This window comes from Drosophila montana, unplaced genomic scaffold (genome assembly GCF_035044405.1).
Source record: "Drosophila montana isolate Dmon_TW-CO22-7 unplaced genomic scaffold, ASM3504440v1 contig_1505_1, whole genome shotgun sequence".
NCBI classification, from domain to species: domain Eukaryota; kingdom Metazoa; phylum Arthropoda; class Insecta; order Diptera; family Drosophilidae; genus Drosophila; species Drosophila montana.
The window spans coordinates 2,995,425-3,022,707 of record NW_026996452.1 but is presented as its reverse complement, the minus strand read 5'-3'; the positions used below and the strand labels follow the sequence as shown (position 1 = coordinate 3,022,707).

The following is a 27,283-nucleotide window of genomic DNA, read 5'->3' as shown; positions in this document are numbered from 1 at the left end:
ATTTTTAATTTTTTTATAATTTAATTTTTCGTATATTTCATTAGTATTAAAAAGTAGGAACATTGAATGCCCCAAGCTAAGCGCTAATATTAATCACAGTACACAAGACCAGTTCCATTGCCAGAAATTGCAATTTAATTTGCAGAGGAAGCACCACCACCACCACCACCACCAGCAGCACCAGCGCCACCGCCGCCACCGCCAGCTGCACCGCCGGAGAAGGCGGTGCTGGCATTGCCCGCACTGGCCGCAAACAATTTTCTCAAATTCTGCAGCATGCCCCAGAGCACGGTGCCCGCCGTGCCCAGCGTTTCGAGGAAATCGAAGCCCGTGCTATCGATGGCCTCTTCGCGATCCTCCTCCGTCTCAATCGCTGGCGAGGAATTGTTGCTATGCACCGCATGATGCACACCACTGTGCCCAATCAAGCGGTGCGAATTGGTGCGCACATGCGTATCATTGACCCCGCCGCCGCTGACGGCATTCACCAGATGCTTGACCGGCTCCAGCACCGGTATGGCCAGCTTGATGCGATGCCAGGCATCCGGCTGCTCTGTGGAGCTCTCGTGCTGTTCACCGACCCCCCCGTCCAGGCTGAGCTCATCGTCCAGCGTATTGCGCTCACTGACAGGCGCATCATCCGTGTCCAGGCTATTGTTGCCGGGTCCTTGCAACTGCAACAGACTGCCAAATAGCTGTTGCACATGCACCGAATTTATGGACTCCGCCTCGTTGCGCTCAAAATCGAATTCCTTGCGTGCCCCAGCGCCACGCTTGCTATTTACAAAGCTCACAATATGCATACTCCCACTGCTGCTGGGCGTGGCAGCGAGCGGCGGCAACCTGCTGCTGCTGCTGCTGCTGCTGCTGCTGCTGCTGTTGGCCGTTGGCTTCGCCGTCGCCGTCGCGGTCAGGAGCCACACGAACTGCATGGAAATGATTAAAAACAATTATTATTTAACAAGCCAAAAGCATATTTTTGTCGAACGAATTATAATTAGCCATTCCATATGCCAGACCAAACGCATTCGAGAACACGCGAGGCGCCTTAATGAGATGGCTTCAGGTCGCTTAGAAACATTCAAACGATTCTATTATGCCCTACAGAAGATAATCAAGGTCTTTAAAAGTGATAGCGAACGCGCTCCGAATTGGGCTAAGTATAAAAAATATTTGGTAAACGCAAATCTTGACTAAAAAGGCAGCTGGACAATCAAAGGTCAAAAGAAATACCTACATATAGTTGCCCTGGCTTTCATAGGATAGCTTTACTGTCGGGCTGTTGCTTCTTTGAGAGCTATATAATATAGTAGTCCGATTTTCCCAGCAGAATTTAGATATATATGGTATAGATATGATATAAAACAAGAACTTGATTTTCTAGTAATGATTCCGATCCAATCCGGCTGATTTCGACATTTATACTGTCTGCAATAAAAGGAGGGTCCTTGGCAATGTATCCCGAGACTTTCTAGTCTAGAAAGTGACAGAAGGACGAACGTACTTGGCTATATCGTGTCGAGGGTTAATACTGATCGAGAACACATTTACCATATGGAGGCAGAGATGTCTTTGCATCCCTAAATTCGTAATCATTAGCTATATAAGGCCTTATCTGTCTGTTTCTATTCAGACTAGTCCCTCACTCTTGACCAAAACTTAACTTGGCTAATATACCTCTTTCTGTTGTAGTCCCACATATCGGACTACTATAAGTATGGATCGAAAATAGTTTGATTATATAAACATGAAATCGATACAATCAATATATATAAATAAATTATAAATAAATTAAATGTCCCCAAGGATATTCCATCTTCGGAATTCCGTAGATAAATGTTCTTATTTGTTGTAAGCCAAGAAACAGATTAGTTTATAAAATATATTATATATGTATATATATCACAACCAAAGGCAAATCTCATGGTCTCTCCACCAAAAACACGTAAATATTTCGAATTTGGTGAGCTGAATGTCAAGACAGTTATTGCTGCTGATGACGACGAATAAAACCCCAAATACATTAGATAGATATATCGATTTAATGGAATTTGTTTTTTAAATCTTTCACAAGTTTTAACTAAAATATTTAACGAAACGCGCTTACATGGAGAAAAACCAGCAGATATATGGTACTATGTGTGGAACTAGACAATCGCGACATTGTCAATGTTATATAAATCTATAACTATATAAATCGGATTGAAATTGAAAACGCCAGCGAAGCGCTTGCAACGACAACTGAGCACTGACTGACTGCCTGAGTGGCCAATGGGCAGCCAAAAAAAAAAAAAAAAACAAAATAAAATTAATCTGAAGGTAGCCAATAAACAAATAATTAATATGCAAGAAGTGTGCCAACAATTGCCTTACCTAAAATGTATTTAATATGTTTTAGAGAGCTGCATAGCTAATGCCATCCAATTCGAGAAGAATGTCGTGCTCTCAGCTGATTGTTTGTGAAAATCTTCTTGGAAATGTTTGTTGGGCCCCGAAACACTTGAATTTGGTTATAAAGGGTATTATGTTTTTGTGTAAATATACGTAACTGACATAAGAAGGCATCTCTGACCACATAAAGTATATATATTCTTAATCAAAACGTGGAGCTCAGACGATCTAAGCATGCCCCTCTGTCTGTCCGTCTGCGTGATCTCAAAAACTAGAGACTGGAAATTTGAAATATATATTCTCGTATACGCAGAACGTACTCAAATCGATTTCGAGACAGGCGTTTTTCTATGAAACCCCCCAAAATTGGAAAAAGTAAAGCAATTGAGATTTGGCATATAGACATATTGCAGCCCGTAAAATATCATTAAGATCGGACTATAGACTCCGAGGCTTAAGCCAGAACATTTGTAATGGCAGCTTTGCGCTGGGTTCAAGCTATCTCTTAGTCGGGCACTCCCAGCTTGAGCATAAAACAAGTAAGAGGTTCTAATCGGGAGGTCCCGACTAGGGCATACCCTGAAACCTTTTCTTCCAACAGTCGATATATATAAAATGAAAGATTCTTGATATATACATATATACTATCCTAGAAGCTACATGTCTAGTTTGGTGTCTCTAGCTCATATTATTTGCCGAAATTGTTCAAAAAACAGGTTTTCGATATCGATTTGTATCGATTACTTGGAAACGGGGCAAGTTATCGAATATCGGAAACAAACTCGATCTGTGCGGGCACTAGGAGAACCTACAGCTAAAATTTCAAGTCTCTAGCTCTTATAGGTTCTGAGATCCTTGCGCTCATACACACGGACAGACGGACAGACAGACGGACAGACAGACGGACAGACAGACGGACAGACAGACGGACAGACAGACGGACGGACGGTCAGACATGTCTAGATCGACTCGGCTGTTGATGCTGATCAAGAATATATATATACTTTATGGGGTCGGAGATGCTTTCTTCTGCCTGTTACATACATTTGCACAAATACATAATACCCTTTTTACCCATTTTCAATGGGTTCAGGGTATAAAAACAGGTAATGTTTCGTTTCAGTTTCTTAGCGTACACATCGTAGTGGGCGTACACAGTTAGTTATCACAGTTAGTGTTGAATATTTAGTTTAGTCTTCACACACATCTCTTTGAGAACACACTTCAAAATATTTTTTTTTAAAAAAAATATATGTATAAACTTAAGTTTTTCGAAATTCTAAATTTTGGTGTAATGTTCTAATGAAAATATATACTTTTTGTATCAATTATTTTTCAAGCGTTTTGGTTAATGTTTAATTATATTTGCACTTAATCGGTTTGCAGTTTTATTTTCACCTATTAATCAATTTTCAATTTCAAGACATTGGATACAAATATGCGTCTTTTTGGGAAAGTAACACATTTTCTACATGTGAGTAACTAATAATTAAGTAAGCCCATAGAAGCTGGCCTCAACTTGGTCAATTGATCGTGGCAAGGCTTTGGTTTTCCACAGCGAATTATTAAAGAGCTATAGTGTTGATTTACAAATCTAAAAAAAAAAGTTCGTGTACAAATCATGGCCACATAATTGTGGCCTCGGACTAACAAGCGAGCGTACAGAAAAAGTAATAATATTTAAAAACAAGGAAATAATCTGAACAATTGTTTCGTGAACTGTTGTTGGCTCCAACCAACAGATCGCGTAGCGTATGAGTGTGGATCCCTTGAGAGACAGGTGAAGGTGCAGGTTAGGCAAAAATTAGTTTTTCAAATACATAGATAAAATACATATTAGAAAAAATCGTGGCAGGATTTTGTAAGAAAATAAATTCGATTTTCTATCGGAGTAGGCGTTGAGAAATCAGTTGGAAGCATTTGGACTTGCCCGTGTCGAATGGGAAACTATTTCAGTCAGCTTCTATGCGCCAACCAATTAACATTGCCTTTTCTTTTTATTTGTGGCATTTTTCCATATTTTTTCTTCAAAATTTAAAGTAAATCAATTTTGTTCTCAGCTCTAAATTTTAAGTGAAGGCCCAATTTTATTTTAGCCAAATTCAAAATTCAAAATTCAAAATTTAAAAAAAATTGTTAAATTGCAATCGCATGGCGACATATCTTTCACAGATCTCCCGATGTCTGAGCTATCACGCGCCCATCTGTAGACCCCATCGCCTGCTCCATGGCAGCTGCAAGCAATGGAAGAAAATCTGCTCGAACTGCGTCTGTTGGCAACCGCCGCAGTTGGTGGAGTTTCTGCCAGCTGTGCCAACTATGATACATGTCCAGTTCTATTCGCAACGGTCGCCGGGCGTCTTCAGTCCGAACACCAATGTAGATATGCTGCGCAAAAGAATCAGCTTTAGTGGAACACCGAACGAAGCCTCCGATGGGGCACCGAATGTTGTGCCCGTTGGCATTATCATACCAGAGGCCAAGGATGGCAAACAACTGAAGATTGTGATTGTGCCATTGGACTTGGCCAATCAGGATATCGAGAGCTTGCGGAACACGCTGGAGGCGCTTAATCAGCTACGCATGCACGCCAATGAGATCGACGCCTTCACCAACAGCATGATCGAGGACTTTAACCAGGAAAACAAAGAAGAGACTCCTGCTATCGAGGAGCAGCCAGCCAGTAAGGAGAAATTAAATTTCTTCGAGGGCTATGTGAAGGGCATCGATGCTGTAGGCACTTCAGCCGCCAGTAAACATGCAACGGAGGAGCCAGATTCCCAGGCGGCTACTTCGGCTCTAACCACCGATGTGACCACCGATATGGAGGTGACACCAATAACGCCTAGTGTGCCATTCACCCCGAGCACACCGAATGCACCAAGCACAGCGCCCAACACCTCACCCGGCACAATGCCTCAACCGATGCCCAATGTTATACCCTTGGGTGATCCAAAGGAAACCCAGATCTGTGCCATCGCCCAGCCCGAAGTGGATGAATCCCTCTCCAGCATCGAGCCCCATGTGGATCAAATCAGCATTGAGGTGCCCGATAGCTTGGGTCAGCGTCTCAACGATATGGCCATTGCATCTATGCATTTGTCCTTTGAAATGGACATGTCGAACGTGCGCGATGCCATGGTCAATGGCGATGCGTCCGACAAAGCCGAACCCACCTTGGGCAGCGACGCGATGGTCTTCCTGGAAACCAAAGTTGAAGCAGATCCAGAAAATGCGCCCCTGCACACGGTGCCGCTGCGCTTCAATGCCCTGATCAAGGGCACAGTACAAATCGATGCCGATAGGCTCAATCCAGAACAATTGACCGAAGCACAGTTGCCAGAATACAATGATGCAGTCACCTCCATTGCGGCCAGCGTATGTAGCACGGCGCTACAGAGTGGATTTTCTTCAGAAAAGGCTGCCGAACAACAAACACAGACTGGGGAGTCAATGCCGACTCCCAAAGCCAAGACCGCGGCACATGCTCGCATGGCAATGAAACGCAATCAGGCAATGAAACGCATGAAGCAGCATTATTCCCGTCCCACAATGAGTACTGTGGCTATGCCGGAAATTCAGAGCCCTCATTTGAAGGATGGATGCAAATTTCCTGTCATCAAGCCAAAAAAGAAGTGCCCCAAGAAGTGCCCGCTAATCGACGATCCATGCAAGGAAGATCCATGCAAGCGTCAACAGGAACCGAAAAAGAAGACGCAAAAAAAGAAAGCGATTCGAACCGTCGAAATAACGGCCAAGAGTTCCGGTGACCAAAAAAAGGATGCTTCTGCTAAGAAAGGTGCTGGTGACAAGAAAGATCCCTGTGCCAAGGATGCCGGCGGCAAAGGTGACAAGGGTGGTGACAAAAAGGACCCTTGCGCCAAGTTCAAAAAGGGTGGTGACAAAAAGGATAAGTGTGCCAAGAAGGACGATAAAAAGAAGGATCCATGCGCTAAGAAGGACGATAAAAAGGATAAATGTGCCAAAAAGGACGATAAAAAGAAGGATCCATGTGCTAAAAAGGAGGATCCATGCAAAAAGAAGGATCCATGCGCCAAGAAGGACGATAAAAAGAAGGATCCATGTGCTAAAAAGGATGATAAAAAAGATAAATGTGCTAAAAAGGAGGATCCATGCAAAAAGAAGGATCCATGCGCCAAGAAGGACGATAAAAAGAAGGATCCATGCGCTAAAAAGGATGATAAAAAAGATAAATGTAAAAAGGAGGATCCATGCAAAAAGAAGGATCCTTGTGCCAAAAACGGAGGCGATAAAAAGGGAGGTAAAAAAGATAACAAAAAGGACAAATGCGATAAAAATGGCAAGGGCGATAAGAAGAAAGATCCTTGCGCCAAGTTCAAGAAAGGCGATAAAAAGAAAGAGAAAAAGGATTCTTGCAGCAAAAAAGAAAAGGATCCTTGCAAAAAGAAGTATTCCACATTCACTAGCCCCGTCTCAAAATTCTATAATGCCAACAGCTCGCATTTCTCCTTCATCCGCAACCCCAACCGCTTTATGTCAACAGCCATATTTAACCATAGCCCCGAAGTGTTCTCAGAGAAGAGTTGTTCAAATTTAATCCGTAATCTGAGATCAAAGTCACCCGTCAAATTCTCGGTCTACTCGACTCTTGTGCGCCGGCATTACGGCGGCATGCCCTCCATCACACAGATGGGCGCCTGGGGCATCAATTCGCTGGATGTGCGTGAACTAATTCAGCGTGGCTATAGCAAAAAGTCAAAGAAGAGTAAAGAAATAAAGGCAAGCGATAGCAAATGTGCAGCTCTGGCCGACAAGCCCAGAATAAAGAAACGCAAGCACATAAAGGAGCGTACGAGTCTGCGTACGGATTGCTATGATAAGTATACCACCGATTGTCCCAAGATATTTTGTACTGGCAAATGTGACGAAGTTAAATTTCCGCGAAAGAAATGCGACAAATCGGTAAAGAAGCCAAGAACCGTGGTGCCCAAGAAACCAAAGAAGAAGCTGCCCCCCATATGCTTGGTAGGTAAACAGAAGGACAAAACCGATAAAGGTGCGTGTTAACTTAGCGTAGACTTTGGCCACACAACTAACTCTGTCCATTACTTATGTCCTAAGGTAGAAAGAAATAAGCTTCTAACCGCGGGCGCATTCACTCTTAACCAAATGCGCATGTACAGCGAATCAGCACACAGCAAAAGGGGCTACAACTCACAGGTCAATAAGGCAGCATTGAAAGAGTGTCCTTCCGATGAGGAATTGACAAACTCTGTGATTGAGGTCATACGCATACCGGCCTCGTATCAAATATGTAAAGAACACCTACCGCGACCGGAGCTAAAACCATTCGGTAAGACTAGGATGTAAAATACACAGAGCTGACATCTAATCTTTCTCCAAATAGATGTCCTTATTAGCACGGGCTCAATAGCACTCACTGGCTCAGATATACATGTGTACGAGAATGCAAATCGGGATCTGGAGGGTATGACCTTGGGTCACGATGCCACCGGATTTGTGGAGCAGGTTGGCAGCTGTGTTCAACATTTGCATGTGGGTGATCGTGTTGTCATGGAATCGGCGCTGTCCTGTGGCGTTTGTGATTATTGCAAACGGGGCTTGTATAACATCTGCGCCGATCTGGTATACAACGGTTTCTTGGCTACCCATCAGTCGCATCCGGCTGACCTATGTCATCGACTGCCCGATTCCATTAGCATGGAGGAAGGCACTCTCACCCAAACACTGGCAATGGGCTGTCAGGCATGCTTCAAGGCCAACATCTCGCCCACAAGCAATGTATTAATCATTGGTTCCAGTGCCACAGCAGTTGCGGCGGCGATGTGTGCGGTGGCAATTGGCGCCAGAAAAGTAACCATTGCCGGGACCATGGGCTCCTCACTGGAAATGATAAGAAAGGAATTTGGCTTCAATATAATACACTTTGATGCAAATGCACTTTTCGGTGAGGTACTGGAAGCCGTGTACAGCAAATTCCAAGAATGGCCCAATTGTGCCATAAACTGCGCCATTACGCCAATGACCATGAATTTGACCGTAATGGCATTACAGCCATGTGGTGTCTGTGTACTAGCCGAATGCGAATCCGAATGTGCCAGTTTCAATGCCCTCGACATACTCATGAAGAATATACGCTTAATACCGAGCTTTCGTTCCGCCAATATGTAAGTAACAGACGGTATCTCTTGTATATATTCAATTAATCCTCAACTTGCAGGTATCCTACGGCCTTGCAACTTATGAAATCTGGTCGCGCACCAATGCATAAATTCATTGCGAAAACGTTTTCATGGAGCATGATAGAGGATGCGTTTAAAAGTGCGCAGCATGAGTCAAACGTTGGCTTGCGAAAAATTATCGTTAATAATATAGAAGAAACAAACATCGGGGGGCTGTTCAAAAAAAACTAAAATATCAATTAAAAGACCAATTGATCAAAAATAAAAATTTTTTGTTCTAGGTAATGCAAATGGCATTGTAATAAAAAAATAATAATAAAATTGATATAATTTTTCACTTTCCATTCAACCCATTCCTACTGGCAACTCGCTCTGACCCCCAGGGGTCAATGGCATAATTTGTGCGCTCTCGGATTGAGCAGACGTGTATAATTGCGTGAGGTTTTTATTTATGCATGTTTAAAAATACACAATATTTAACATTTTGTTTCTCAGCATCTATGAATCTCTCTCATTATAGACTATTTAACGACCTGCTCGTAAGTTATACATTTATAAAAATTATTGTACTTCGCTGCTTACAACAAACTATTTTACAAATTTACATACGCAACTAAACTGAGACGTGCATTTTAATTGTATGCTAAAGGAATCAATGTGCACACAACAAAAATCAACGAAAATTAATCATAAGAATCAAACATAACATAACATAATAGTAAACATAAACATTAGCATCATAGTGCAGTTAGTTTTCACTTCTTTCACTTTAGCTACATCGCTTTTGGACATTTGAGTATAAATAATAGTTTTTAAGAGCTAACTAATCAATATGCAAAGATATGTATGTAGGTATGTAAGAGTGCGTGTGACTAATTTCTGGACTGCATCTGGTTTCTATGTCTGTTTATACGTAATTCTTGTTCCCTGGTTTTTGTCTCTTTTGTTCAACAACTTTTTGCAGTTGAATTTGGCTAGAACAAAGCGCTTACGCTATTAAGTAAGTTATGGTAGCACATATATATATATATAATTATAGTAGAATCGTCAGTTTCAACAAAATAGCTAAGCTTGACACTGCGGTCAAGCGTTCATTCATGTAGGTAGTTTCTCTTTTGGTGTTGTTTTTTCTTCAAAATAGATTCATTGAACTTTTTATAAAACATAATATTCTTGCTTGCTTTGTTTTTAATGATCGTGAATTTGCATTTCCAACTCGACGTCCGAGAGGTTTATTTCGCGCATTGAATTAATGTACATGTAGCGCGATGTGTAGATATATAGCCAACGGAACCATTTCATTTGCGACTGATGCTCTAGCATGGCGCCTCTGATCACAGACGCCTCCTTCCAGCTGAGTATGCACCTAGTTTAGGATAAGCTATATTGAATGATCTTAAAACTGAAAACTATGTCATACATACCAATGCGTGGACATAAAGCATGTGCACAGAAAGTCAAAGATCGATAAATATTTGCGTACCAAATTGATCGAGTCTAGCGTATAAAACTTACAAGCTGCAATGTGGCACATAAAAAATGTATACCAAAAATATGAAAAATTATCATGGCTATAATTAGAAATCGTAACGTTGGCAAAACAACAACAACAACAACAATAGAGGCTACAATTAACATGACAATTAACATGTGCAATGCGGTCTGTAGACGGTTTTGTTGTTTTGGTTGTTGCTGCTGCTGCCAACCCGTGACTCACCCTTAGGCAATAAATTGGCTAAGCACAAAGAAGCGGCAGCATAATACACAGCACAATGATTGGGATGAGAGCTGACCCCATCGCGATCGAAGGTGAATATCGCCTTTATATCAAGACTCTCAACGGTATGCAATATAAAGCTGGCAACCGCATCCGTTCGCCATTCAACATTCGGATCATCCGGCAAATTGGTGGCATTCACTAATATAATATTCGATTCGGCAATGCCCAAACGTTTACATGCCCGAAATAGCTCCTCTCGCCGGAATTGCGCCTGCTGCTCATAGTTGCCTAATGATGGAAATGTGGAAATTTAATTGGTTTATCAGCCTATGGGTTTCATGAAAGCGACAGGGGGCGCTGGTATTTCTCACCATTTGACAGGCATAACACGTACACCTGACAGCCATCGCGCTGTGTCAGCGAGTAGATCAACGGACCAAAGAACATGCATTCGTCATCCGGATGTGCGATGACCAAAAGAACGCGACCCATTAACGCCGACTTGGGCAGATGAACGCTACGCAAACGCAAACCATTTTGCAATGCATTGCGCAAGCCTTTGCTGGCGGTGTCACCGTTGCCGCCATGTTGCTCCTTCCTTGCCTCTGGCACGCCAGTTACGGATGCCGAAAGCCAAAAGGTTAGCTTGTAGAGTCCCAGGCATACTAGCAAGTATACCGCACATGCAATCAGTAAATGCTCCAGTGCTTCAGCTGATGTGGACTTGATGCGGCAATAGATGGCTTGGGGGCTCAGCAGTTCCAGGCGTAGCTCGGAGAATGGGCGTGTGACAGCCTCGTGTAAAGCACTAGCGTTTATTATATTGGCCAAGTATTCGCTTAGCCAGCTAAATTTCATTTCATTGCGTTTGCTGCGTTTGTGCTGATTTTCGTTTAGCAAAATTTTTCACCAAAAATGGACATAAAATAAAATTTAACAAAAGTATGTGTGTCGCTTCAGTTGCTGTGCGTTTAAAACCAATTATTTAATAATACTAAACTAAAAACCGCCTAAATAATTGAACTTATTGTGTAATTTAATACTTTAAATGGCTTCGTAATCTACGCGGTTGCACTAAAAAAATTGCATTTATTTTTGCACTGCGTGTTATTTTATGGGGGGCAACAACTAGGGATGAGCGCGTGAAATGCCAGAGCCCGAATATCGTGTCCATGCGTATATACACGACAGCTAAGCAACTGAGTTGAAAAGATTCATGTAATCACCTGTAAGTGTTTAAAGAGCTCAACTTGCTTCTGGATACATTGGCACATCTGTGTGAAAATAGAAAGCGCAAGCGTATTTACAGCTGTATGTCGTGAGTCTGATTGCCATCATCAGCAGCTGTCAGCTGTTTACTGCATGCGTAATCGATAGGCGCTAGTGCCAAGCAGAAAACAAAAACAAGCTATCGATATATCGCTTTATATGCACCTCTAGTGCCGAATTAATGAAGGAGCAGTAAAATTTTTTGATTCAAAAAAATTGCTAGTTAATAATTTGTACTATAATTTTATTGTGTTTTATATGCCTTTAACTGCTCCCGAATTTCCCACCAGAGTGGTGCAAATGCTACCCAATTCAGAAGACAGCAAAACGTGCCGGGTTTAATTCAAGCGGCATTTGGGAGAAACCAAAAAAAAAATACAACAAAAAGCGTGCGCGTTGCTTGTGGCCCGCTGTAATTAGGTTAAAAGTGGAAACGGCTGAAAACAGCAGCAGCATCGTGTGGTTAGAGTGACAGTCACCTGCAGCAATATTAATCAAAAACAATGGCACACCAGCAGCAGGGCATGGATTCGGCATTGTTCGAGCGACGACTACGACCGGTCTACGGTTAGTCAAATTTGTTATATATATACATATATTACATCAATATTGATGTTGCTTTTTGTTCAATAATTTACAGACAATCTGGAAGTGGGGAACAATCGCAAGGCACTACAGGAATCGGAAAAACTGCTACGCAAACATCCAAATTTACTCTGCGCACGTGCTCTCAAGGTAAAACGGCACCCAAGAAGTATATCAACTGAACGCATTTGAAATCTTTTGATTTTTCTCGATTATGTCTAGGGATTATCGTTGCTACGTCTGGGCCGCTACGAAGAGAGTCATAGCTGCCTGCAAACCGTAGCCGAAGAGAAGCCCGTAGATGATTCCACGTTGCAGGTGCTCTCCTTTTGCTATCGCGAAATGGAACAACGTAAGAGAGACAGACACACACACATCTATCTATCATTGGCGACCGTTTCATATTTATAAGTATATTTCTTGGCACGCGCACACGGTCAGGCAATTAAAATTGCCTTCGCACTCGCTTTCATTTGCGCAGAAATTAGCTAAAGCAATGAACGCTGGCGGGACGACAGGCGGACGGGTAAAAAAAGCGCGTGCCAAGAAATCAAACTGATCTTTAAAAATGTTTATGTATCTGGTGTGCATCTATATATTTTACCCGGTGCCCATAAATTAAGTAAAAGGGTTTGATAATGTACATATCAAAGCGATGGACACAAAAGCAAAACGTAAAGTATATTCTTATACCCTTGATCAACATAAACAGCCGAATCGATATAGCCACGTTTCCATCCACATGTCCATCTGGAATATAGCCGCTCGCATATTAAAATTTTTTTTCTTTCGACATTTTATGCTAAGCCAATTTCCAGCTGTTACACACTTCGTCATCATTAATCCAACTAATCAAATTACATTCTCTAACCTTGCAGTGGACAAGATAGTTGAACTTTATCAGCACGCTGTCAAACAGAATCCGGGCAATGAGGAGCTGCTGGCACATCTATTCGTATCGCATGTGCGCGTCGAGGATTACAAGGCGCAGCAAGCGGTTGCCCTGCAGCTGTACAAGGCCCAGCCAAAGAATGCCTATTACTTTTGGTCCGTTATTAGCGTGGTATTTCAAGGCATACGTGGCCCTGAAAGCTGCATTCCCGAGAAGCGTAAGCTTTATTTGGCGCTGGCTCAACGCATGGTTGACAAGCACATCAAGGAGAGTAAACTGGAGACGGAGCAGGAGGCTTTCCTGTATTTGCACATATTAAAGCTACAAAGCAAGTACCATGAGGCCTGGGATTTCCTTACCGGAGAGCTGTGCGCCAAATTATATCCTGGCGCGCCCGTTAGCATGAAGTTCGAGCTGCTTAAGGAGCTGGGCAACTGGCTGGAACTGAACAAGCTACTGCAACAGCTTCTCGAAGCCGAGTAAGTGCCCAAGACTTGATGTGTATGTATATGCATAAATATAATTTTGAAAATATTGCTCGTACGCAGTCGCGATCGCTGGGACTACTACAAGGAGTATCTGCAAAGCTGCTTTGAGATGTTGAAGCAGCAGCCCGCAGAACAGGATCAGCCGACTTTTACGCTCAACACTTGCCATGATTTTCTATTGCACATCATTGAGTCCTCAACGCGCAAGACACGTGGTCCATATTTAGCACGTCTGGAGCTGCACCAGCGCATGCGTGCGAAACAGCTGCCGGCACAGGAGCTAATCGGTGATTTTGATGAACTGATCATTGAGTATTTCAACCTGTTTGGCGATAAATCCTGCTGCACCCACGACATAGCACTGTTTCTACCCTCCATAAGCATGGAGCAACGTCAATCGCTGGCCAACAAACTACTACTTGAAAGCGGTATTAGCTCTAACAGCTTGCCGCAAAATGTAAAAATTAGTACTATTATAAATGATTATACATTTATTTAATTATCGTTCTGTTTGCAGAAGGAGCACATGCAGAAGCATATTTGTGCACTGCAAATTTCTCGCATGTGCGGCGCTCACATTGAGCTGGCCACAGAACATCTGCTAGCCTTTTATACGGCTCTCAAGTTACACTATGAGCATGGGCATAGTTCGTTTGGCAAACAGCTGCTGTCTACGGAAATGGGACCCTCGGATCCGTATGCACTGCTGGCGGCTAATGTTATGTACGATATTTCCATGCGGGAACACAAATCGGATCAGCTATTCGAGGCGTTATGCCTGCTGCAATATGTGTTGCGCAATAGCACCAGTAATTTCCATGTTAAGCTGCTCAGTCTGAAAATCTATCACATGTTCGGATGTATGGTCGGCGCACAGGAGATGTATGACTATTTGGACATTAAGCAAATCCAATTGGACTCGATGGGATATGTGCACTGCAACCTTTTGCCGCTGTCCGGCCGCTTTTCTGGCGTGCGCAATTGCTACGATACCACATTGAAGTTCTTCACCAATAGCTATAAAGAGCGTCTGGAGTATATAGCGTTGACCTATCGCTTCTGCACATTCTCAAAAATGGAGGAGTTTATGAACTTCAAGGAGCGCCTCACAAACAGTCTGCTGTATGTGGCCTGCTCAGTGGAGGCGCAGCTGTGCGATCTAGTCAGCTGCTATGGCAACATTCAGCAAAATCTAACCGCATATGTGGCCATGAGCATAGAGCCGGCCGAGGATCGCATTGCCTGGCATGAGTTAAGCGATAATCGTGATTTGCAGGCAATCATACGCTGGGATCCACTGCATCTGGATAACACGGAAGCTGAGCGTAAGGAGTCATACGAACAAGAGATTGAGGTGCTACAATTGCGCTCACTGCTGTTACGCTTGTTTGCCTCCTTTATTGACTTGTATCATCCACCGCCCAGCGAAAAGCTGGCCATGTCGAACAACAAAACGACGACGCTAGCGCCGGGCGAGGATGTAGCGACGCTGGAGCTTTTACGCACATCATGGACGGGCCTGTATCAGCGTCTGCGTCTTATGAACTATAAGCCGCTATCGCAACGTTTTCTAGTCAATTTGCAGCCCACGCGTCTTCATCTGCTGCTAGAGCTACCATACGAGCGATTTTTCGATGACTTGGCCCAGCTAGTGCTGGATCTTTACAGTGGTGCATCGCAGCTGGCGCTGCAGTGCAAGCGGGTCAGCGAGAACGTTACTGCCGTCATGGAGCTGTGCGTGCAGACGATCACGGAGAGCAATGAATGGAATGGCATGGATGGTCTTTGGAAGCGGCGCGAACATCAACAAAAGGTGGCCGCCTGTTTAGAGGTTAGTTAAAGTTGTGGGAGTTGTACAGTCAGATTGTTTGATGTAAACTCTTCATTTATATATAATTGCAGATACTCTCACTTTATGCCTTCCTGCTATCGGTGCTGAATGACAAGCTGCAATGCAGCGCAAAGACAAAAACAAAAAAGAAAGCAGCGGGTGATAACAGATCACAGGAGCCGATTAGCGAAAAGGAGCGCAGTCAAATGCTGCAGGAACTGATGCGTCAATTGAAACATAAACTGGAGGCCTGTGATGCAGCCATACGTAAGTAGTTAAACCTATTATTAAAACAGCATATTGAACTAATAACATTGAATTCGTAGGCATTTGGAAACCGCCTACACTGCCACGGGACCTGAGCTCGTTCATGGCCGACATGTCACTAAAACCGGAGGTGGAGGCTACGTTAATAGGCGATGTGTCAGCCACGTTCAAGGAGTCCCATGAGCTAATGGTCACCGAGTTGCGCAATTTGTTAAAAGACAAAATACGCATGATTGGCAAATAGGGTTTCCCCCCATTGACTTTGCTGTGCAAAGTCTTGATTTATCTTCCCAACTTGCGCTATCTATATTTCCAGTCATCCAGCCCTGTCCAGCCCAATTTGTTATTTAATATTTTAAACAAGGCTATTTATATGCCCCGCTCGCTATCCTATAAATCACTATTTCATCTAATTACAATCACCAATCAAATTACATTCTTGTGCACATTTTTTCGGCATTTTTTATACAACAGTTAAATAGTTGTAAACTTGAAACGTGCTTGATCAAATAAAAAAAAAAAGAACGATACATAAGTTGAAATAAAATGAGATCAAATCGTATAAATTATCTTAAATTTAATACATTTAACAGAAATATGTTAATCATACAATTTTCAAAGCAGGGACCTCAATCGATATATACATACCCATATCATATAGCTCCCATCAGAACTAACGCTCTCAAATTCAGTTTTCGTATGGGAGTATATCGTAAAAGAAACTTTTGCAAACAAAGATACACGTTCTTTCTCGTTTCTTATTAGATTAGACACCTGTGATAATTTCAGGAATTCTCTGCAGCTACATTGCTGCCAGCGTTGATGGCCTTGAGCGTTTGTAAATAGGCAGCGGTACGGGGATCGTTGCTATGCTGTTGCGTTTGGAGGTGAGCCACCAAATTGTGATGGCGTGCAAAGCTTTTGTTGCACAGTCTGCATATGTGTGGCTTCTCGCCGGTGTGCGTTTTGTAGTGCACCTTGAGCACATTGGCATAGGTGAACGACTTTCCACAGGTGCCGCACGCATAGGGACGCTCATTGCGATGAGTGCTAGAAGTACGAAATATAAGTTGAAGTGAAAATGTTAACACATATCTTTTGCACATACCGTTCATGCTTGACTAAAGATGTGCGATCAGTAAAACTGCGCTGACAATATTGACAGCTATAGGGTCGAGCGCCGGTGTGCTGGCGTATATGCCGCATTAGCTGATAGTTGACATGGAATGACTTTTGGCAGATTCTAAGTGGAAATAGAGTGAGGGGCGAGTTGGGAGCAATTTTTAAGGTTCTATACGGTGTAACTTACTCGCACTCATATGGTCGCTCATTGTTGTGTCGTCGCAAGTGTGTGTCCAGTGTGCTCTTGCGCGGATAACTGTTGCCACAAATGTCGCAAACATGTGGCTTATTAGCGGATGCGTGTGTGGGCATAGTCTCTTCGGCTGGCAACAATATGACATTTGTTTCCACGTCGGGCACAAGATTGGTGGGCACTTCTTCGATTAGTTCGTCATTGCACCAAATGCCTTCCTCGAGTACCTCCACTTCCACTTGTTCGTATGTTTGTGTTGCTGGAGCTTCTACAACCTGCTGCTGCACCGTTGCTGTCTCTTCCTCTCTTAGTTCTTTGCATATATATTCGCGCAGGAAATTATCTGAGTGCCGGCAAATCTGTCGGAATTTGTGTGCCAGCGTTAAAAACGCGCGACATTTCAAGCAGATGCGGGTGGGGAGCTCTGATGTGCGTATCATCTGAAAAATATAACTTTGTAGCTTTTAATCTCAGAAGAAAACAGGAGCACTACCTTAATCCCGCTGCAGTTTTCTATTTTGTCACATATGGAGACACCATGGTGGTCCTCGTCGCGTTCGTAGATGGATACCATGTGTGTATCGCTGTCCTGCAGGCAAATTCTACACACGGCTGCAATGTCCATTAAGAGCTCAGTTGTTGACATTATACTTATATTTTAATTGTCTTTATGCGTAATTTTTACTTCAGCTTCAATTGGCGATGTTTATGTTTTGAAATATACCATATTTATAATTAATATCGCGATTAATAATTATCGTAATCGATAACAAAATATCAGGCATTTATCTATGAAGCATCGATACTATAACAAAATACCTTGGCATAAAAGTGTTAATATTTTCAAAAATATAAATATCTATTAAATTTTCATATGTATAATTTCATGATTTTGTTTACAGAACTACCTTTCTGTCTTAATTTCGAACGGTTTTAAATAAAGAAAACTATATCGAAATCGATATCAAAATATGTAAGCATCGATATATTGATATTTATACAGCAACCCCAATTGTCCACAACATTGGAGTTGAGCACTATGGACAATACGGAACCAATTTGCAGGATTTGTTTGCTGCATCCGAAAATTGAGACGCTTATACCCACGGCGTCCGATTTTTTTTCACAAATAGAAGAGTGCACTGGTGTGCTGGTAGGCAATGATATTGAATTTAGTTAAAATACGAAATTGCAACATGTGAATTCCAGTTAACCCAGGATGATCGAATACCGAATAAAATATGCACAAGCTGTGCCTTGCTGCTGCGTGCTGCTTTGAAACTGCGTACCATGTGCCAGCAGGCAGAGAAGCAACTGCAAAGGGTCAAAAACGAAAAGGCGCAGCAACAAATGCAATTGGACAGCGGCAGTGAAACGGAGTTCATCGAATCCTACGAGGTGACACTGGAAACGTCTAGCGTTGCAGGCAGCCAGGGCAGTACAGATGGCATCACAATAAAACCTGCATCTCCAGCGCCCACAATTGTTTCCGCTCACAGGCCCAAGCGTCGTAATCGCACCATTGCTGAAGTGCCATCCACATCTAACCCAGAGACCAGCAAACCTCTGGCACTTACTTATGTTTGCAACATCTGCAATAATGTCTACACGGAGAAAGTAAAGCTTACTATGCATCTTAAGCTACACAGCCTGCACAAGCCGCACGAATGCGAGTAAGTTGACCAAATGAACTGTTCTTACTAAACTCTAATCCTGTTCATTTTGTAGAATTTGTCATAAGCGTTTTCGTCAGACGCCACAGCTAGCGCGGCACATGAACTCACACACTGGGCTGCGCCCATACAAATGTGATTATTGTGATGCCTCCTTTGCAGATCCCTCCACGCGCATTAAGCATCAACGGTAAAATAATGCAGTTGAATCCCTTTTTTGTATTTATATGTCTGTCTTTTAAGCATCCACACAAACGAAAGGCCATATAAATGTAAGTACTGCCAGAAGTCCTTTGCCTACTCCAATGTGCTGAGCGTACATCTGAAGATCCATACTGGCGAACGACCATTTAGCTGTCAATACTGCGGTCGACGGTTTTCCCAAGCGCATCACAAGAATACACACGAACGCTCACACAGGGCACACAAAGAGCTGGACATTGCTGTGATTACGTTGGAGGAGGAATAATGGCCATTTGGATTTGAATTTAAGCAGGCACTTGTAGTACAATGATAAAATAAGAAATCAAGTCCTATTTACAATTGACCCAAGATATGTATCTCCGTCAATGCGTAACATATTTTTACACAAAATTATAACACCCTCTGTAGATTATACTTAAACTGACTAATCACTTTGGTCAGTGTATTTTATCTAAAAGATCATCAATAAAAAACATGCCATGGAAAACAGTTGTATAATTGATTTTACAATAATAATTTGGCTTATTTTTTGTTGTATAAATGGGATCAATTATGAATGCTCCTTTTAAGGAATCAAAAAAAACAATTAGCACACAACTTATTAAATAATATCAAATAAAGGCTAAGTTTAAAATTATTTGTACGAGGCCTAAGCCGATGGCAAAATGCCAATAACCATATCGGACATGTCATCCTTAATACGTTCCGTTGTCTCCATATCCAAGTCAACGGGCTTCCAGGGTCCTCGTTTTTCGTGCGTCACACGATGCAATCGCATTTTATATGCCTTAACAAAACCTTTTCCGCACAGATCACAACTGCAAATTGATAGTTAAATTGTTAGCTTGAAGATTACTATGTGGTTACACAAAACTTACACGTGCGGTTTTTCACCTGTGTGTATCATCTTATGAAATTTCAGATTGTCTGAATAGGTAAAGGTTTTAAGGCACACATCGCATTCGTATGGGCGCTCCTTCGTATGTATGCTGTGGATATGCATTAATTAGCTTGTATTAGAGTAAATGGCGACTTTAGTACTCACCGATGATGCTTGGTCTTGGTGGAGCGATCGGCGAATGCAGCTGGACAAAAATTGCATTTATAAGGTCGATTGCCAGTGTGTGTGTTCATGTGCCGCACCAGCTGCTGGTTCTGAACAAACCCACGACCACAAATTCTGTAGAGTGTACAACGTATTATTTAGGATGTTAAAAGGTTTTATGAGCAATGCAAAACTTACTCGCACTCATGTGGTTTGACGCCACTATGGAATTTCATGTGCTCGGTCAGCCGGGCCTGGGAAGGATAAATGTTGCCACAAACATCGCAAATATAATTGGAGTGCTTGTCTCGCGGCTTGCGCCCCATTTTCTTCTCCTCGTGCTCGCCGTTTATTGAACTCGTCGCCACCTTGGGACGTTGTTGCACTTTGCGCGGCTGTCTTACGCGATTTAGCAGGCGCGGCTGCGTTTTAACTTCAGGCAAATAGCTGTCGTCATCGGAGCTTAAGATGTCCTGGTTGACATCGTCTTCTGGCACTTCGGTCCAGACAATTCTCCGTGTGCCCCTAGTAGTTTGATCTGTGCTGCTGCTTGGAGGCATTGATTCGGTCGCTAAGACCTCCAGTTCTTCATATTCGGCAAAGTTTTCGGTGTCTGTTTCTGTCTCAATTTCTGCCTCCGCCACCTCAACAACTGTTACGCCATCGTAGACAACGGCATTTTGCTCATCCTCAGTGTTGGTGGCATCATAAACAATGGCATCCGTATCGTCACCCGAGACTACGTAATTAATAAATTCGGAAGCCGTATCATCAACGTCGCGTTCAAGCTTAATTTGCGCGTTAATTGGAATTGTCTGCTCCTCCCAAGCACGTGCAATGGCCTCGGCCTCAGCCTCTTCATCATCACCCGCTCCCAGGTGCGTGTCCATATCCGTGGAAAGCATGTCCGCAATATGCTGATGCGATCTCTGGCAAGTCAGGCGGAATTTATAAGCCAAGCGCAGCACTTGCACGCATTTGCTGCACATTTTATCGGGGAAATTATCATCAACGCTGACCTGCAAAATTTTAAATTGTAAGTATAAGAACTTTTCTGTTCCCGTGGATGGAATGATTAACACATACGGGTATCCCAGCACAGATGTGCAGCATCTGATCTAGGCGGGTGCTGGCATTTTGGCTAAATATGTCTTGCAATATATCTTCGCCCTCGTTGGGATTGTTAAGGCATACCCGACAGACTATCCATTTTTCATTTAATTCGGTTTTCATAACTATCTAATTGTTGCAAATCATACAAATACAAGGAAAACTTTTATTTTGGCAAATTATAACAATAATGGAAGCGTCTCTTGCTGTGCTTGCCATTCACTGCGCACTATGCACACACTTATTTATAGTATTTAACTATTTAGTATTTTTAATCAAATTTACGTTTCCACAAATATTTTTACAAATTGAAAAAAACAGAAGCCAAGGTTCTGTGCTCTGTTTAAATATCACTTAAATCTTAATTATGTAAATATATTTGAAGGGATTGGAATTATAAAGCTCAAAAAGAATACAAGAAGAACAAAAAATACCACATACAATGTTGTCATGGTCACCCTAATAGCTACCATTCACACAACAGCGCAAGCAGCTTGGATTTTCGCCTTTAATATTTTTATTTAACAATTTTTGGCGTCGTCTAGCTATAATTGAATAATTGTGCATTCTTTGCGGTAGTAAAATTTTAAGCGATGCCAACAACGACTACAACAACACAAAAATGGATAGTATGCCGCGTGTGCTTGCAGCAGCCCAAGGAATCAATGGGCAGCATTTTCAATGACGACGCATCCAAAGATCTGACCAACATGATTTTGGAATGCGGCGGCGTACCTGTAAGCTAACTAAAATGATAAAGATATAAATAAATTTGCATAATTCTATTGATACCAATGCCATGTATACTGTTTTCAGATTAAGAAATTCGATCATTATCCAGATAAGATATGCGACAAGTGCTTAAAGAATTTACACATTGCGTTCAAGTTTCGGCGAGTTTGCCAGCGCTCCTACAAACATCTGAGGCAATTCATAGCGCCCGTTGTGGTGGAGCAACTGTCGGCAGAGGAGGATGGCAATGTGCTGGGTGTAACTAATGATCCAGCGGGCACAGAACTCAGCGAGGGGCATGCGTTGGTGGGCAGTGAAGAGAACAACGATGAAAACGAGGAGGTCAAAGAAAGACTGGTGCATGTGAAAAGTGAGCAGGTGGAGGAGGATGGCATTATTGAGGAACTGTACGATGTATATGAAGCGTATGAAGGTGAGCTGGTCACCGAACAGCCTGCCCACTATGAGGAGGAGGGAAACGGTGAAGATGAAGACGATGACATGGGCGAGCATTCAATATCGGGTCTATCGGCAAACATTGAGTATCTGGATCAACTAGATCAGGATCAGTTAACGGAAAGTGCACACGAGGATGAAATAGAAGTGCAAAATTCATCTGACGAAGAGTTTCTGCCAGTCAAACCGCGTACGATCTCCACACGCTCCGCCAGCGCTGGGGCCAAGCGGCGTGTGAATACGCGCAAAGTAGCGACTAGCAAAACTTCATTTAGTAATATTAAACGTCAGAAATGTAGCGTCACCACAACAAACATTATACTGAATCCCGATGAAAGCATCACCTTCGGGGAAACAACAGTGCGCAAGACCACCGGCATTAAGACCAAAGGTGGCCACAAAATTCTCGTGGGCGATAAGAAGGAATTTAAATACATATGCGATATTTGCGGCAATATGTATCCATCGCAGAGTCGTCTCACCGAGCACATTAAAGTGCATTCCGGCGTCAAGCCTCACGAATGCGAGTAAGCATGCCAGTAACTTACTTTTCCAGTTGGATTATAAATTAATCAACATTTTTTATAGAATCTGCGGTCATTGCTTTGCCCAGGCGCAGCAGCTGGCTCGACATATGAACACGCACACGGGCAATCGGCCCTACAAGTGCAGCTATTGCCCGGCCGCCTTTGCGGATTTGTCCACACGCAATAAACATCATCGGTGAGTTGTAGCTGGCGTCGTATGTTTGGTCATATGTAATTACTTATTTAAAACTTGTAGCATCCATACCAACGAGCGTCCCTATGAGTGCGATGTGTGCCACAAGACATTTACCTACACGAACACACTAAAATTCCACAAGATGATACACACGGGCGAGAAGCCGCATGTGTAAGTGGTATCTATGAAGCTCCTAGTTCATTATTTTAATTAAACGTATATTTTATTGACAGTTGCGAAATCTGTGGAAAAGGCTTTCCGCAAGCGTATAAGTTGCGCAATCATAGAATTACCCATGATCGTCGCAGTGGTGTTGTCAATTCCAATATGGAGGATCTGTATCCCATTTATACGGCGGCCAAGGCCGGCCTGGAGCTGTAAATGCTAACACATAAAAACATTTAGACCTATATATATATAAATATAAATATATACATACATATGCATATATACGTGTGGTTATATATAGATATATAAATGCATATATAAATATATGAATTACAGATACGTAATTGATTATGAAACATTTAACTGTAACAAGTAAAATTGAAATAATTTACGAACGCAGCTCTATTGTGAAGTTTGCGTCTAGCCTAAGTTTTAGTCTAATTATGCGGAAATAAATTAAGTATTGCTGCACAGATGGTCTTGGCATCGGTCTCATCGGGATATAGTTGCAGCACCGCATGCACCTGATGCTGCGGAAACAGGCTGCCCAAATGGTAGCGCAACAGACGACGCTTTTCCTCGCGTGTTGCCTGCGCCGTGTGCAGCTCCTCATTGATACGCGAATCGGAGGCGGACAGATGGGCTAGATTATGTGCGGGCATTGATAGCGACGGCGCCAACTTGGCGGCCTGATGTTGATCCGTTAACGGTGCGGAGGGTGTTCGCGTCAGATACTGATGTTGATAGTTGTTGTTGTTGCCTAGCGCCGGCTGCTGTGGCGCGCTGTACGTGGGCACCAACAGTCGATAGGTAGGCGGTGGCGCCTGCCGTTGCAGCTTTTTGTGGCGATTCAGCTGCTGTGCCGGCTCCACATCGCAACTATTACTGCCCAGCTCCAGCTGGCTGCTGAAGGAATGACAGATCTGTTGTTGTTGTTGCTGCTGCTGTTGTTGTTGTTGTTGCTGCTGCTGCGAGATTTTCTCTATTGTATTCGATTTGGTGCGTGCCAGCGCCGCCAGCTTGGCATTGTTGCTACTGCTGCTGTTAGCCAGCAGCTGCTGCCCACCGTTGCTGTGCAATGGAGCACTGTGCGAAACCTGGAGCGGCAGACGCTGCAGCTGCACCTGTGCCGTTTGATGTCGAAACTTGCACTTCTGACCATACGTGCATTTTTTGCCATATGGACACAATTGCTGTTGTGCATCCGTCATCTTCTGTTGGGTCTGTGTGCGCAAAAACATATCCAAGGTGGGGCCGGCCCGACCCAGCGGATCATCGGGCGGCATAAATATGTCATCTACAAATGAGTACATTAGCAGGCGTTCCTGGACCACTTTGCGGAACTCGTTGCTCTCCAGCAGCAAATCGCGATAATTATCGTTGGACACCACAATGCCATCCGTTTCCACCGCCAGTTTGAGTATGAAGCGATCATCGTAGCAAGAGACACGCTTGCCATCCAAATGCCGAGATGGTGTAAAGACCAGAACGCGCTCATGTTCCAGCTCATAGAGCAGCTCCTGTTCGGTTATATTGTTGTTGGCCAGCTCCTTGCGCCAGTTGGGTACAAACGCTGTGATGTGACTATGGCCGCGCTGCCGGAACCACTCAACACAAATCCGTATACCGCGACAGCTGAAGATGGTGTTGTTACCATGCGACAACGCCACATTGCTTCCATCGATGACGATGTGGCGCAGCGAACTGCTGCTGCTGGGGGGTGGCACATGATTGCTACTGCTGCTGCTGTTGTTGTTGTTGTTGTTGCTGATGCAGCTGTTGGATGATGCTGGCCATGGTGCATCTGCCGTCAGTTTGATCAGTTCCGCCAGCAGCTCGTTTTGTTTAGCCTCTGAGCCGAGACGTGTGAGCGCCGTGTGTATGGACTGCTCGCTGTAGCCCAATTTCTGTGCAAATTCCAGATTCTTGCGCTCGGCGCTGCTCAAATCATCATCGTCGCTGCTTTCTTGCTGCTGCTGCGACGTCTGTGGCTTTCTCGCATACAACTTGTTGGCGCTTTGTTGTTGTTTTTGTTGCTGCTGTTTTTGCTGTTGTTGCTGCTGTAGCTGTTGGTGTTGCTGCTGTTTTTGTTGCTCGGCCACTTCACAATCCATTTTAATGCGCATTTAGTTTGCTGAGCCTCTACTAACCAATGCACAAGTTTATATTGCTCGCCCGTTGTGTGCCCTTTTTAGTTTTTCAAACAATTTAGGCGATTTTTGCAACAAGTTCCGTCTTTTTACATTTTGTTGTTGTTGCCAAACAGATATGTTGTTAACATAACGGCGCATAACATTAACATGCGTTCAACTGTTAATTACAGCTAGCAATTATGAATTGCAGCTACTATTTAACATTAGCCACATTTTAAATTAAACATAACGCTTTTGTAACAAAAATGTGTTCGCAGGCTATTTTTTAAAAGTTAAATAACGCGGAAGCTCCTAAAGTAATTTAACAGTAGCCAATAAAATTGCCAATCAACTCTCTGTTAGCTTATTGATATTAATCTGTTAAAAAAAAAACGATAGGTTTCGTGGCCTGTTGGTCGTTGTTCAGCACAGCACCGATAACTAATTTACGCGCCACTTTCAAATTGAGCTCAAAATCATAAGATTAGAAATCACATTAGGCATGCATAAACCGATTTTTATTGTGGTGTACAATATAATATTGCATATAATTTTATTTTAACAAATTCGCTACAATCCATATAAGTATATAACATTTAAGAGTAGTCGTTTTTAACATTTATAGATCTCACTTTTTAAAATAAAGTACACATTGTTTATCTTTGTTTGTTGTATGGTTTGGTCCCTCTTTTCATGAAAAAAGAGTGCGCTGCATTCTAATTAAACTACTCGTACAATAAATATAATACTATTTATTAGTAGTGGTCACATCTATTCGGGTAAATATAGAGATTTTCAATAGATTAAATGCATAGAAAACACACGTATCTCAACGACAATAAAGTAATTCATTAATTTCGTTTCATTTTCGTGGCAATTACTGTGACAGCAGCACTAAAAAAAAAAACTATAAAATTGGACGTAAAGTTTACTACTTGTGTCTAAAAACGGTTATAGAGCTGCTACTACTTATATATGTATATGCACGTGTGTGCGTGTGTGTGTGGGTGAGTATATGGACTAGGTGCTTGTGTTTGTGCGTGGTCCATTTCAAATTCCACCAGTCATTCATTTTGCACACAGCTTTACTAAAATTTTCTTCAAATGAAAGTATTAAGGATGCATTCCCCTGACATGTCGTGTCGTATAATTTCTGCTCTTGCGTGTTCAACCAATCTGGGTTTCTCTGTGCGCTGTGTGCTTCTTATGACTAACATAAAATTTATTGTTGCTCTTTCTGCTTGTCTGTGTCTGTGGGTGTGTGTAAGTGCGTGTTCAGGGCTTTATGCTGGATTTTCATCTTTAACGGGTAATTAGTGAAGTTTTTGCATTGACTTTTACACCATATTTCCACTGGGTTACACAATTTTTGTGACACTCTGCTTGTTCGAGCAATGACTATATGGCTGGCTAAGTTTATGGCGCTTTTGTTGCTCGATAAATTTAAACTTATATTTGATAAAAATTTTAGTTTTAGTGCAGAATTATCAATATTATAAACTTTCTGCATTTGTGTTGAAAGAAAGCTTTGTAATCGCAGATAACATCCAGATTAATACAGCTTAAGGGTATTTGGTTGGTACCGAATTCGGGAATTCCCTAACAAAATCTAAAAAATTAATTTAAATGTCCATTCAAATTAGGCGCCCTTACGCAAAGCAAAGCACTATAAATATTGCATACTTTAATGCTGAGCTAAGTATTCAAAATTCATAATTTGTAATGCATACTTTTGTGCTGTCCTAATATTCACAATGAATAATTGTAATTACCTAACCAAACATTGCATACTTTTGTGATGTAAGACAGATTCCAAACTCCTTATTTGTAATGCATACTTTTGGGCTGTACTTTAATTCAGAATTAATATTTTTCATTGCATACTCTTACGCTGTAGCAAAGACTTACAATTCATAAATTACAATGCGTTTCTTTGTGCTACACAAATTCACAATACCAATTCTTTATTGCAAACCAAATTATTGCATACTTTTGTATGGCGAGCGAAAATCACAACTCATAATTTGGAATGCATATTTTTGGGCTGCACATACACATACACAATTAATAGTTTTAAGGATCGGAAGAACCAACTAT

The 27,283-nt window shown here is 42.5% G+C and overlaps 9 protein-coding genes across 10 annotated transcripts; 4 read left to right on the top strand and 5 right to left on the bottom strand.

Moving 5' to 3' along the window:
- Nucleotides 1–5: 5 nt before the first annotated feature.
- LOC135436868 (uncharacterized) lies at nucleotides 6–2,247 on the bottom strand. Its single transcript, XM_064694632.1, has 2 exons — nucleotides 2,108–2,247; nucleotides 6–926 (listed from the first exon to the last, which is right to left on the bottom strand). Exons 1-2 carry the CDS (start codon nucleotides 2,162–2,164, stop codon nucleotides 135–137), a joined length of 849 nt encoding a protein of 282 aa, XP_064550702.1. The 5' UTR covers nucleotides 2,165–2,247; the 3' UTR covers nucleotides 6–134.
- A 1,454-nt stretch (nucleotides 2,248–3,701) lies between these two features.
- On the top strand, nucleotides 3,702–8,913 carry LOC135437742 (uncharacterized). Of its 2 annotated transcripts, XM_064695805.1 has the most exons (5): nucleotides 3,703–3,865; nucleotides 4,564–7,429; nucleotides 7,499–7,726; nucleotides 7,781–8,561; nucleotides 8,615–8,913. In XM_064695805.1, the coding sequence occupies exons 1-5, from the start codon at nucleotides 3,830–3,832 to the stop codon at nucleotides 8,805–8,807; spliced, it is 4,104 nt and encodes a 1,367-aa protein (XP_064551875.1). In that variant the 5' UTR covers nucleotides 3,703–3,829; the 3' UTR covers nucleotides 8,808–8,913. The 2 variants fall into 2 exon arrangements, with proteins under 2 accessions (XP_064551883.1, XP_064551875.1); XM_064695813.1 differs by lacking the exons at nucleotides 7,781–8,561; nucleotides 8,615–8,913 and having other exon boundaries at nucleotides 3,702–3,865; nucleotides 7,495–7,695.
- Nucleotides 8,914–9,005: 92 nt separating this feature from the next.
- On the bottom strand, nucleotides 9,006–11,647 carry PIG-L (phosphatidylinositol glycan anchor biosynthesis class L). Its single transcript, XM_064695833.1, has 5 exons — nucleotides 11,523–11,647; nucleotides 10,668–11,178; nucleotides 10,294–10,584; nucleotides 10,001–10,094; nucleotides 9,006–9,942 (listed from the first exon to the last, which is right to left on the bottom strand). Exons 1-5 carry the CDS (start codon nucleotides 11,568–11,570, stop codon nucleotides 9,765–9,767), a joined length of 1,122 nt encoding a protein of 373 aa, XP_064551903.1. The 5' UTR covers nucleotides 11,571–11,647; the 3' UTR covers nucleotides 9,006–9,764.
- Nucleotides 11,648–11,745: 98 nt separating this feature from the next.
- On the top strand, nucleotides 11,746–16,062 carry psidin (phagocyte signaling impaired). The gene is made up of 8 exons (XM_064695824.1): nucleotides 11,746–12,132; nucleotides 12,206–12,300; nucleotides 12,373–12,502; nucleotides 13,029–13,521; nucleotides 13,591–13,987; nucleotides 14,048–15,361; nucleotides 15,433–15,628; nucleotides 15,688–16,062. Exons 1-8 carry the CDS (start codon nucleotides 12,069–12,071, stop codon nucleotides 15,870–15,872), a joined length of 2,874 nt encoding a protein of 957 aa, XP_064551894.1. The 5' UTR covers nucleotides 11,746–12,068; the 3' UTR covers nucleotides 15,873–16,062.
- A 123-nt stretch (nucleotides 16,063–16,185) lies between these two features.
- On the bottom strand, nucleotides 16,186–17,662 carry LOC135437777 (zinc finger protein 544). The gene is made up of 4 exons (XM_064695844.1): nucleotides 17,437–17,662; nucleotides 16,938–17,383; nucleotides 16,737–16,871; nucleotides 16,186–16,678 (listed from the first exon to the last, which is right to left on the bottom strand). Exons 1-4 carry the CDS (start codon nucleotides 17,587–17,589, stop codon nucleotides 16,414–16,416), a joined length of 999 nt encoding a protein of 332 aa, XP_064551914.1. The 5' UTR covers nucleotides 17,590–17,662; the 3' UTR covers nucleotides 16,186–16,413.
- Nucleotides 17,663–17,937: 275 nt separating this feature from the next.
- On the top strand, nucleotides 17,938–19,307 carry LOC135436044 (zinc finger protein 416). Its single transcript, XM_064693430.1, has 4 exons — nucleotides 17,938–18,096; nucleotides 18,153–18,616; nucleotides 18,672–18,806; nucleotides 18,860–19,307. Exons 1-4 carry the CDS (start codon nucleotides 17,983–17,985, stop codon nucleotides 19,083–19,085), a joined length of 939 nt encoding a protein of 312 aa, XP_064549500.1. The 5' UTR covers nucleotides 17,938–17,982; the 3' UTR covers nucleotides 19,086–19,307.
- trem (trade embargo) lies at nucleotides 19,301–21,209 on the bottom strand. The gene is made up of 5 exons (XM_064693418.1): nucleotides 20,952–21,209; nucleotides 20,064–20,884; nucleotides 19,866–20,000; nucleotides 19,699–19,809; nucleotides 19,301–19,638 (listed from the first exon to the last, which is right to left on the bottom strand). The coding sequence occupies exons 1-5, from the start codon at nucleotides 21,096–21,098 to the stop codon at nucleotides 19,470–19,472; spliced, it is 1,383 nt and encodes a 460-aa protein (XP_064549488.1). The 5' UTR covers nucleotides 21,099–21,209; the 3' UTR covers nucleotides 19,301–19,469.
- Nucleotides 21,210–21,458: 249 nt separating this feature from the next.
- Nucleotides 21,459–23,527, top strand: idc (identity crisis). Its single transcript, XM_064691987.1, has 5 exons — nucleotides 21,459–21,712; nucleotides 21,792–22,690; nucleotides 22,752–22,886; nucleotides 22,947–23,057; nucleotides 23,120–23,527. Exons 1-5 carry the CDS (start codon nucleotides 21,569–21,571, stop codon nucleotides 23,265–23,267), a joined length of 1,437 nt encoding a protein of 478 aa, XP_064548057.1. The 5' UTR covers nucleotides 21,459–21,568; the 3' UTR covers nucleotides 23,268–23,527.
- On the bottom strand, nucleotides 23,088–25,361 carry Regnase-1 (Regnase 1). The gene has a single exon (XM_064691974.1). It carries the CDS (start codon nucleotides 25,178–25,180, stop codon nucleotides 23,492–23,494), a length of 1,689 nt encoding a protein of 562 aa, XP_064548044.1. The 5' UTR covers nucleotides 25,181–25,361; the 3' UTR covers nucleotides 23,088–23,491.
- Between the last annotated feature and the right edge of the window lie 1,922 nt (nucleotides 25,362–27,283).